The following is an 11,095-nucleotide window of genomic DNA, read 5'->3' on the forward strand; positions in this document are numbered from 1 at the left end:
TGGAAGCTGTCTCCATTCTCTGTATCCATATTAAGTCACCCTATAATCTAAACTTTGTAATTCTAATTTTTTTGTCCCATTATTTTTCATACAAAGTACTTTTAAACTTGTTTTTAAAAAATGACAGATAATGGCACATGAATAGGGAGATGATTCATTCTAAAACTTGTATTTACATAATTAAAAATAAATTTCTAATCATTCTACATACAATACAGTGTACAAGTATTTCGTATCGGCATGATTGCCTTCTGCCTTCATATGCATATATGTGGCATTCAGTGCTGTGACTACATTTTGAGTTCTAGAATTTTAACATTTTATTCATTATACAATTATTTTAATAAAGGTAAATAGTAATTTAGGTTGTGTATGAAAAATTCAGATTTCTCAACAGAGTAGATTAAAAAGATCTTTCAGAACTGAATATGTTAAATGTTTTAAACATTTTCAAAGAAACAGATGTGTCTTATCTGTCTTAACTTTACAATGACAGTATTGCATTTTATGAAGACGAAACGCGTGAGCATACCCACATCATAGAACGGCAGCCCATTACTACTATCAGTCACCTTGTTAACTGTGTACACAAAACCCCATGTTGCGTTCAGTGTGCTTTTAATTTGATACTGCAATTAAACATTTAGGATTGCATTAAATTATTAACACATTTTTCTCATTTTACCAGACCAAAGGCAATAGTTGAAGCACCATAAAGTTGCTACTTGTGCAGTCTTGTCATCCTTACAAGTTGAATTGAAAGTTGATTGAAAACAAAATTGGTATTTAGAAAAATCTCTTAATTATATAAAAAGTTATCTAGGCCAGGTGCGGTGGCTCACACCTGTAATCCCAGCACTTTGGGAGACCGAGGCAAGTGGATCACAAGGTCAGGAGTTCAAGACCAGCCTGGCCAAGATGGTAAAACCCCGTCTCTACTAAAAATACAAAAAATTAGCCAGGGGTGGTGGCAGGTGCCAGTAATCCCAGCTACTCAGGAGGCTGAGGCAGAGAATTGCTTGAACCCAGGAGGCAAAGGTTGCAGTGAGCCAAGATCGTGCCACTGTACTCCAGCATGGGCAACAGAGCAAGGCTCTGTCTTAAAAAACAAAAAATAAAGTTATCTAAAATGATAGACTACACCCCAAAAATGATTCTAAAGTGACTGGCAAGATTATGAAAGAACAGCTCTATTCTGAATGTTATATGTTAATCTTTTTTGATATAAACAATGTTATTAATTTTCATGACAACTTAAGAAATAGACACTACTGTCATCATCACTACTTTATAGATAGGGAATATGATACCCAGACAGGTTAATTTCTTTCTGTTTTTCTCATTTTAATTTAACTCATCAAAGCAAACCTAGATAATTTAGGGAAGGTTTGTGGCACAACTGCACCTACAACACCAACATGGTATATTCATTTTTCATTTTATTTCATCCTCTTGTGCCAAATATCAAAACAAGGAACTGCATGAAGTCTCACATACTTCTGACCATCAACAGAACACTGAAAGCACCCATAAACTGTCTCCCTTTTGAAGTTCCCCATTCCACAGAGTATGCACGGCCCTTTGGGAATGTTGTGATTAAGTAAGTTAACTCGAATATGGGTCCCTTCTTTGAGTGAAATATCAGTCATGCTGAGAGGTTTGTCATAGTAGTCAGAAAAAAGATCATCCAAGTAAAGCTGTGAACGAGAAATTACATCCATCACTCTTCTATCTAAAAAGACAAAAACAGAACAGACACATGTTAGAAGTGAAAATGAAAAATACATAATGCAAATAGCATTAATAAATATGTGAACCCACTAGTCATGAAATAATTTGGCTTTTCTTTTTTTTTTTTTTCTGGCTCTGTCACCCAAGCTAGAGGGCAGTGGCGCAATCTCCACTTACTACAACCTCCGCCTCTCGGGCTCAAGTGATCCTCCTACCTCAGCCTCTCAAGTAGCGGGGACTACAGATGCACACCACCACAACCAACTAATTTTTTTTTCTTTTGTTTTCTTTGTACAGATGGGGTTTTGTCACATTGCCCAAGCTGGTTTCAAACTTCTGAGCACTAGCAATCTGCCTGCCCTGGCCTCCCAAAGTGCTGGGATTATAGGCATGAGCCACTGTACCAGCCAGGCTTTTAAATTTCAATTTTTCCTTAACAGATGGGATTACTGAATAGAAAACCTCATGCATTAAGCCAGGAAAGGAAAAAAAAAAAGACATTCACAATGGACATACTTCTTTCAAATAGGATATTTCTCAACCTGTACAGCAGTGCAAATGTTGCCATTTCTTCCCTTTCAAATCCTCCTTTTGACACTGAAGTGACACAAAGGTCTACAAAAAAAATTGTTAGAAGATGTTATAACTTGAATAATTCATGTTTTATTGTTTGATGGGGTGATGAATTCTGGTACAAACCATTCCTTGTATTTTTTAAAAAGTTAACTTTTACATACTTTTGGAAAAGGTAACATTCACATGGTACAAAATTCATACAAAAAGGAGATACAGCGACAAATAAGTCTCTGGCCCACCCTGTATCCAGCCACAGTCTTCTACCTCAGGGGCTCACGGGCACCCATTGTTTAAGTTTCTTGTGTATGCTTCCAGAAATACTCCATATATTTTACAAGCATAAAGAAAGATGTATGTATACATGTATGTGTATAAAATTATTTATGCCCAAATAGTTACATATTATTCTCAGCTCTTTAAAAATATCCATTACAAGTATTATATTCTTATTGGCTTCATAGTATTCCCTTGTAAGGATGCACCATTATTTAGTCTCCTTAAAGTTGTTTCCAATCTCTTGTTATTGAGGACTGAATATACTTGCACTCATATCATTTCATATATGTGTAAATATATCTGTAGGATAAATTCCTAGAAGTGGAAGTCCAAATTATATGTATATTTTAAATTCTTGTGGATATATCAGTCCATTTACATTCCTCCCAACCATCAATAAAACTGTAAAAACTTAAAATTTACTTAATAAGACCTAGTATTTGCAAGCGTAATAGGGTGACTATAGTCAAAACAATGTAATTGTACAGTTTTTTCTCCATCTTAGACTGAGAATTTGTACATTTTTAAATAACTAAAAGAATTTGTACATTTTTAAATAACTAAATAACTAAAAGAGTATAATTGAATTGTTTGTAACACAAAGGATAAATGCTTGAGGGGATGGATACCCCATTTTCCATGATGTGATTATTATGCACTGTATACCTGTATCAAAATACCTCATGTACCCCATATATAAATAAATATATATATATCTACTATATAGCCACAAAAATTAAAAATATTTTTTAAAAAAACAATTTACTTAACACGTAGTTTTCTTTTGTTTCTGGACTCCCTATTCCCTCCTCCTACAAAATTGCAGAAATGAACAAAAACAGGTCTAAAAACATTTGTAAATTACCATGGCTAGGGGACTCCCTTTCCTGATCCTTTGGGCTATACCTGGGCTTGTTCCAGTTGGCCAACAGACCTTAAAGACCTGTGAAATGTAGAGACCTAAAGTGAGCTGCACTTAGGTATTATACAAGGTGACAATTTTGGAGGAAGTATTTTTACCTTTTAAAGTTATTTTTTAGGAAGAGTGCAAGGGGAAGCTGGGTCTATGATAAGTAAAACTGAAGTAAGAAAAGCTGTCTTTAGATGCCCTGGTTTGGGAATCCTAACACTTCAGGCATCCTACTATCTACCTACTCCTCTGTTTGCCACAACCAAAAACTACCTATAAGAAAGTCATTTATTATCTCCCCACGTAAGCTAAGGAATACTTTGTCAGTAGATGGCATTTTAGCTCTTATTTATAATCTTAAATGGAGTAGTGGAGAGTTTACAACCTTCACCAAGAAGCAGAAAAGTGGAATGGGGAAGCAGGGAAGGGAAGACCTTTCCCAGCTATTTTGCCCAAGCATAAGATTGACAGTGCTGACAGCATCTTCTATAATTGTTAGACACGAGAAAAAAGAGAGAGAGAGAGAGAGAGAGAGAGAGAGAGAGAGAGCCCATGCCCTGTTGAATGCTCCTTAAAAATATAGTCATTTGTATTTCATGCAGACCCTTAACTCACCAAAGGCACCATCCAGGTATATGAAGAGTTCAAAAACACTGAAAGCTATGGTTGTATGTGCTGGGAAAACAATAGCTTTGTCCCTTCCCTTGGGATTCTGTTCATCCATAAAGTGAAACTATATTGAATAAATATATAACATTATTAAGGATTATAACATGTAAGGATAGCTTTTTGGAGAAACAAAACATCTCCTATAATCCTACCAAACAAAACAAAAAATTCCCAAGTAAAGAATTATTCTGCTTGAATTAAACCATTTTTTATAGCAGAGATCCAATTGGTCCAACAGAAACTCCTGGTCTATATTAGGAAATACCTCTGCACTTTTCACTTACTTTGGTATTACAACCCATGATTAGTGCTACCACAACCATAATGCTCTGGAGTAGAAGCCTTTTTTTTCAACAGGAAATCTTAGAAAGCAGTGCTAGAGTTTAAGTTTTCAGCCTAGCCTGTCTACCATTCCAAAGCCCTCCAGAGTTTTAATCCAATCAAGTCATTATTAGGTGTCACTGAATGACAAAGATAAACAATATCATAATTGAGCTGAAAATTAAACACAGATAATTTTCTAATTCTTTTTATTTTTTTAGAGACAGGCTCTCTCTCTGTCACCCAGTCTGGAGGGCAGTGGCACAATCATAGCTCACTGTAACCTTGAACTCCTGGCCGCTCCTGCATCCTAAGGTGTCCCTGCTAAGTCCTGAGCTCGAACCTGCAAACTGCTGGTTGGACACGGAGCCCACGGTCATCAGCTGAGCCCGTGGCCCTGGGTCCCTAGTTGGGTGGTTGCTGGCCCCAGAGAAGTCTGAAGGCAAAGGAGTGGTTTGGAGAAGAGGCTGCTACATCTTCCCCAGCACAATAGCGGTGGGAGGGTCCAGGGCTTTTCAAAGGCTCCTAAATTCTAAAAGACAATGACCCAAACCCCCACAGGCAGCCCCCTGCCTCAGGACTATAGGCGTGTGCCACCACACCCAGCTAATTCTTTTATTTTTTGTAGAGACAAGGTCTCATTATTTTGCTCAGGTTGGTCTTGAACTCCTGGCCCCAAGCTGTCTTTCTATCTCAGTCTTCCTAAGCACTGGGATTACAGGCATGATCCACTGCACATTGCAGCTAATATTGTTTAAAGAATTTAACTAACCTTGAATATAGCATGTATGGCCATTGATAAAATTAACTTTGAAAAACTATTTGAATATAAAAATATAAATTCAGCTTTTAAAAATTCAAAGTGTAAAAACTCTATCACTTAAAAAACAACTCAGCTTAAGCACTCAATTTTTATTCTTAAAACAGCACTTAAATAGTAATATGAGGGACTCCATTATGCATGTAATTTCACAAGGATTACTGTTTTTGCATTATGTTACACTTTTTTTTTTTGGTTGGGGTTTTTGTTTTGTTTTGTTTTGTTTGAGACGGAGTCTCACTCTGCCACCCAGTTTAGAGTGCAGTGGCACAATCTCGGCTCACTGCAACCTCCACCTCCTAGGTTTAAGCGATTCTTGTGCCTCAGCTTCCTGAGTGGCTGGGATTACAGGGGTGCACCACTACACCTGGCTAATTTTTGCATTTTCAGTAGAGATGGGGTTTCTCTGTGTTACCCAACTTGATCTCCAACTCCTGACTGCAAGTGATCTGCCCACCTCGGCTTCCCAAAATGCTAGGGTTACAGGTGTGAGCCACTGTGCCCAGCCAAAAACTATACCACTTAAAATCAATTCAACTCACTCAATTTTTATTCTTAAAACAACACTTAAATAGTAATTTGAGGGACTCCAGTATGCATGTAATTTCATAAGGATTACTGTTTTTGCATTATATTACACATGTTTAGAATCCCAAGATTTCTTTTTTTTTTATACTCGAGTAGACATCGCTGTGCAAAATCCCATACAACTGCAGCTCTTTCGTCAGAACATTTGACAAAATACACAAGTCTGACGAGAAATTCAATACTTAAAAAAATTCCCATGGCAACACTTTAGTTAGTAAGAGAAGCCCAACGAGTGTGGTTTACCCGCATTGCTTCCCCTCGAATTCCAGCATGCACAGACAGTGAACACTGTCGTGTGGTTCGGATGCTCTCCATGACCACACACAATACTGCCTTTCTGCTGCTCCTTGACTGACGTATCAAGCTGTGGTCAAAGTTAATTTTTCTAAAATAAAGAAGATACATTCACAAGATTCTGTAACATCTAATTACACATAATCAAGTACATTTTTTGCTGTCATGTGTTATTCATTCATAGTTCACCTAATAGTAAATCAAGGCAATCCTAATAATCAGAAAATACACCCAAAAGAAATGTAATAATTTGTCTCTCCTATTTTCTTAAAACATGCTTATACAGAATGCTTCACTCCGTCTGTTGGAAGTCTTTTGAGGGGAACTCTATTTGTTGCAGACAGATTCCTCTATTATTTAAATCTAATAATTTAGCAAATGTGTGTAGAGCCAAAGTAATTTTGTGGAACAATTAAAAGTTTTGTTTAAGCCAAGTGACTTTTTTTTTTTTTTTTAAGCTGGGCAAATCATTTTAACGTGTAACAGTAGACCAACTGGGGAGGACAAGACCCCAATCTCCAGCCTTTCCCCTGATGCCCTGGGACCTGTGTGCCTGGGCCAGTCCCATGCCTGCCCCAAGCCCTGAGGCCCACAAGTCGCAGAGAAGAGTGGGAAAGAAAGCTGGGTGGTTGCAGCTCGGCTCCAAGAGTTCAGGGAGGAAAAAACAGGGGCTAGTTGAATTTAGCCTTGGAAAAATACATCTCTGGATGCTGATCAATGAACTTCTTCAGAATCTCCTGTTTCTTCTGTTCGTCTGAGGTTTGCAACCCCATGGACTTCTGTCTCTGGTCATACATCATCCTTTCCACCATGCTGCGAGTCTCACTGTCCAGGTCTGACAGCTTGGAATTCTCAGGGTTAATATTCTTGGTATTGATCTCAAGGTCACTGGACACCAAGCGGCTCCACCACTCCATCTTATTGATCTCCAGATGCACAGTCACCACCTTGCCGTCCTCAATGAGCCACTGAGCTCTCCTCCATCTTCACTTCATTGTAGAGCTCCCCACAGATGATCGCTGGCTGCCCCTTGAGCATCACCTGGAGGTGCCACCGCAGCATGTCCACCACCATGTCCTTCCCTTTCAGCCAGAAGTTCACACGGAAAGGGACTGCCAGGTCCAGCTCCGACAGGGTCTGGGTCCAGCGGTAATTGGGCAGGTCTGCCCCGTTGGGTAGGTTGGGCTTCAGTTTTCCTTTGTTCTTCTCATCTTCCTCCTCCTCATCTTCCTCAGTCTCCTGCTTTCCTGGGGAGTCAAGGCTGCCGTTCTTGAGCTGGGCCTCATGATTCTCTGCATCCTTTTTCTGGTCAATCTCTAGCTGCAGCCTCTCTGCGTCTTCGTCAGTTAGCTCCTTGATCTGGGGCCCTGAGGTCTCTGACTTAAACCAAGTGATTTTTGATATCTATCCTAATTCAAAGTTTGGATATACCAGTAATGTATTTCAAACATACCTAGCAAATTACACTAGTAAAATACAATCTCAATGTTAAGCATTCTTTGTAATGAAGTTTATATAGCTAAAATATTTAATGAAAACACTGAAATATATTAGGATTATTATACTGACCGCGTAGTAATTTCTTTGAGTAGTGTTGATACTTCCACTTCATGTTTGGTTACTACACCAAACGAAGCTTTCACTGCAATGGAATCTGATCCAGCAACATTAATCCCAACGTCATTCACAATATGGTTACCTCGCCTTCCATAGAGTGAAACATCGGATTCATCTTCATAATTCAGTAATTGATAAGATGAAATACCTTTACAAGAAGAAACTTAGTATTTTTAAAATGTCTTTAATTTATCTTATGTAGATTATATATAGTAACACATTAATTTACAATTGAAGACTCAATTACCCAAACGTTAGAGAAAGGCAACATTACTCACCAAGATTTAAAGTAGTAATTCAATTAATCTTACAACAAAAAGAAACACATAGCCAGAATTCTTAAAAGGAACTCAAATTTTCTATTCAGCCAACAGAACTTCTTAAGCATCAAGATCCACTGGGCAATTCAAAGAAAAAATAAGCGTTTATAAGCAGTAACTCATTAAAATATCAGCTTATTAAATAACCTACCCTTCAAATACATTTCAGTTTACCAATTGTAATAATTGCATTATAAAAAATAAATACAAATTACTTTCATCTCATTCGACCATATAAGATAGGTAAGCCCAAATAATACCCCATTTTATAGATGAAGAAATATGTCATAGTCTAAGTTGATCTGAATAAAACAATTTATAAAATAATTGATAGATTTGAAAATTATTTGACCAATAAGAGATTTGATATTATACAAACTTTTGGCATTGTTAATCTTAATAACATTATTATACTACCATCATAATAAAAGTTGCTTTAATCATTGAAAATGTGTTTTACTAATGTAAGCAGCATATATGACCTATGTTTAGGTTACCAATAATACAGATGAATGAGTTGGCACTCCCAAACATTGAAACTTACCAGCTGAAATTTCTCTGTCTCCTAGGAGAATATCTTTCAGTGTAAAAGGTGTTGAAGTAAATTTATATCTAGGAAACAGAAAGCATCGCTTCTTTTTTACCACCAGACTTAGAGGTTGATATTTGTCAGCTTCACTGAGGCTTGGAACAGGAACTAATCTCCCTCCATCTCCAACTTGCTTGACAAAGCTCTTGGTAGCAGCAGCAAACATATTAAAATCAAAATGTCATCAACTGCAACCCCCAGATAAATCCATTTTTAAAGAGGAAAATCAGGCACAAAATTAAGCATTGCTTGTTTTTAAATATAATTATACATCTTAAAAATACAAAGCATGGTTTCACCAAGTAGTTTACCACTGTATAATTCACTGCCTCTGCTCATGTGCTCAGGTAATGAATTATAGATCAACGGTGTAAAATGATATGCTAAGAGCATGTTTAATTTGGAATGGCAGGCTATAGCACTAAAATACACCCAGAAAACTAATAACGTAAAAATATGACCAATGTCTACGATAAGGATCACAGTAGACAGCGATTTGCCACTGGCAATGGGCCAATTTTAAGGGACGTATATAGCGCTGTGGGAAGCCATGCAATTTAGGCACTAACAATAGTCCCAGATACAATCTACAGTGGACCTAGTCCAAAGGGAATTCCTTCACAAGTCCACACTGGAATTTTGGCAACACGAAAGTGCTGTTTTGAATCCTCATGGCATACAGTTCATTGATAGAGCATTTCATTTTCCATCTTACATGTTTACAAAACTGTGTTTAATATTAAATATGAATTCACAGATATAAACAATTACATGCGGATCTTTATAAAAAAATAAAGCCACATTACATGTAAGTAACTATATAAACTATTACCTCGTGGTTTCTTACTCTGAAGTTGGATACACAGACTCTATCCCTTTGAAATGGAGTCCTGCTGCATCTTTTTGTTTCATTATCCCAGCTACTGGGATAGTAATAAGAGCTATCTATATAAAGTTCTGCCCTGTTTTTAAGTAATTTTATGGCTAAAAATGAACTTTACCTGAGTGCTGAAATGTTTTTGCATAGGTGTTATGCCAAAGTTCATATGCGGAGTTCATATATTTTGAACATGCGGAGTTCATATATTTTTAAACAGTGACTATGTAGCCCTTCCAATAAGATATCCATTAAAACAGTGATGGATAGTAATCTATATACATACATATATAGACAGAGAAGAAGAGAGAATAGGCTCTAATTAAAGCATCAAATGATATAATTTGATTAGATTCTGAACATCTTTCACTTGCTTTCAAGCATCCAGGGCTCATTTGCTAACAAAATAACAAACCACTTTTTTTTTTTTTTTTGAGATGGAGTCTGACTCTGTCGCCCAGGCTGGAGCGAAGTGGCGCGATCTCAGCTCACTGCAACATCCGCCTCCCGGGTTCAAGCGATTCTTCTGCCTCAGCCTCCCGAGTAGCTGGGATTACAGGCGCATGCCACCACGCCCGGCTAATTTTTGTATTTTTAGTAGAGACAGGGTTTCACCACGTTGTCCAGGCTGGTCTCGAACTCCTGAGCTCAGGTGATCCGCCCGCCTCGGCCTCCCAAAGTGCTGGGAATACAGGCGTGAGCCACTGCGCCCGGCCATAAATCACTTTTAATAATATCCTTTCGTACGAAGAGCATTGTGCAAAGCAATCTTCCATAACACCGCGTAAGCACAGGAGGGCATTTCAGCTAGTGCCTAGCAAGCCCCTGGAGAAGCGACACGACATCCAATGGCCCACCAAAGGTGCTGCATCCCAGGCAAACGCCATTATAACCGACTACACAGGTCCCCAGAAAGGCCTTCGTTTACTCCTAACGTTTTGCTGGGATGCACTAACCCAGCGTTCCATCTCGCGACGAAAGCCCAGAAGACAAAGGAGCACCGCCTGGCGGGAAAGGAGGGGGTGTTTGGACGTCCCCGCGTGTTCCTAAACACCTGGCTCGGGAACCCGAAGAGCCCACCGCAGCCCCCTGGAGCGTATATATCCGGGGTCTCAAGCTTCAGAACCAGGCCCGGGAGATTCCCTGGAATTCTGCCTTTCGAATTTTCAAATCTTTTTCTTAAAGTGACACAGCCCCCAATCCGTCCTCCCCTCAAAGGGTTAACTTCAGGCCTCAACGACCCTAGACCCACGCCGGACAATCCCTCTAATCCCTCTCTCCGGGAAAGAAACGGCCTCCTCCTAAGGACAAAGAACTACGGCCTGAGGGCCAGTTATTGCAGGCTGGTCAGGGCCGGCAGGGGCGGGCGCTGAGAAGCCCCGGGAGCCCAATGCCTGTGCACAGGCCGGAGCGGGGCGGAGACGGGCGGGAGCGGGGCGGAGACGGGTGGGAAGGGGGCGGACCCTGGAGGGGACAGAGGCGGGGCTGGGCCGGGACCGAGGCCCGC

General features: G+C 39.1%; 1 protein-coding gene and 1 pseudogene across 4 annotated transcripts; both read right to left on the reverse strand.

The window, feature by feature from the left end:
* Positions 1-1,333: 1,333 nt before the first annotated feature.
* PJVK (pejvakin) lies at positions 1,334-10,045 on the reverse strand. Of its 3 annotated transcripts, XM_030916494.1 has the most exons (7): positions 8,667-8,801; positions 8,081-8,199; positions 7,755-7,950; positions 6,135-6,276; positions 4,109-4,226; positions 2,248-2,346; positions 1,334-1,732 (listed from the first exon to the last, which is right to left on the reverse strand). In XM_030916494.1, the coding sequence occupies exons 4-7, from the start codon at positions 6,204-6,206 to the stop codon at positions 1,440-1,442; spliced, it is 582 nt and encodes a 193-aa protein (XP_030772354.1). In that variant the 5' UTR covers positions 6,207-6,276; positions 7,755-7,950; positions 8,081-8,199; positions 8,667-8,801; the 3' UTR covers positions 1,334-1,439. The 3 variants fall into 3 exon arrangements, with proteins under 3 accessions (XP_030772354.1, XP_030772352.1, XP_030772353.1); XM_030916492.1 differs by lacking the exon at positions 8,081-8,199 and having other exon boundaries at positions 8,667-10,045; XM_030916493.1 differs by having other exon boundaries at positions 8,081-10,045.
* Positions 6,642-7,681, reverse strand: LOC104677803 (annotated as a pseudogene). The gene is made up of 2 exons (XR_004053223.1): positions 7,664-7,681; positions 6,642-7,565 (listed from the first exon to the last, which is right to left on the reverse strand). The product of XR_004053223.1 is annotated as a nuclear migration protein nudC pseudogene (transcript).
* Positions 10,046-11,095: the final 1,050 nt, after the last annotated feature.

The sequence above is a fragment of the Rhinopithecus roxellana genome, chromosome 14, assembly GCF_007565055.1.
Source record: "Rhinopithecus roxellana isolate Shanxi Qingling chromosome 14, ASM756505v1, whole genome shotgun sequence".
Taxonomy (NCBI): domain Eukaryota; kingdom Metazoa; phylum Chordata; class Mammalia; order Primates; family Cercopithecidae; genus Rhinopithecus; species Rhinopithecus roxellana.

Excerpts from the sequence above, each read along its gene's own strand:
- PJVK (XM_030916492.1), bottom strand. The coding sequence starts at position 8,877 with ATGTTTGCTGCTGCTACCAAGAGCTTTGTCAAGCAAGTTGGAGATGGA. Across the intron at positions 6,277-7,754 it reads CTCAAAGAAATTACTACGCG|AAAAATTAACTTTGACCACA; the intron begins GTCAGTATAATA and ends TCTTTATTTTAG. Across the intron at positions 4,227-6,134 it reads TTCGAGGGGAAGCAATGCGG|TTTCACTTTATGGATGAACA; the intron begins GTAAACCACACT and ends TATTCAATATAG.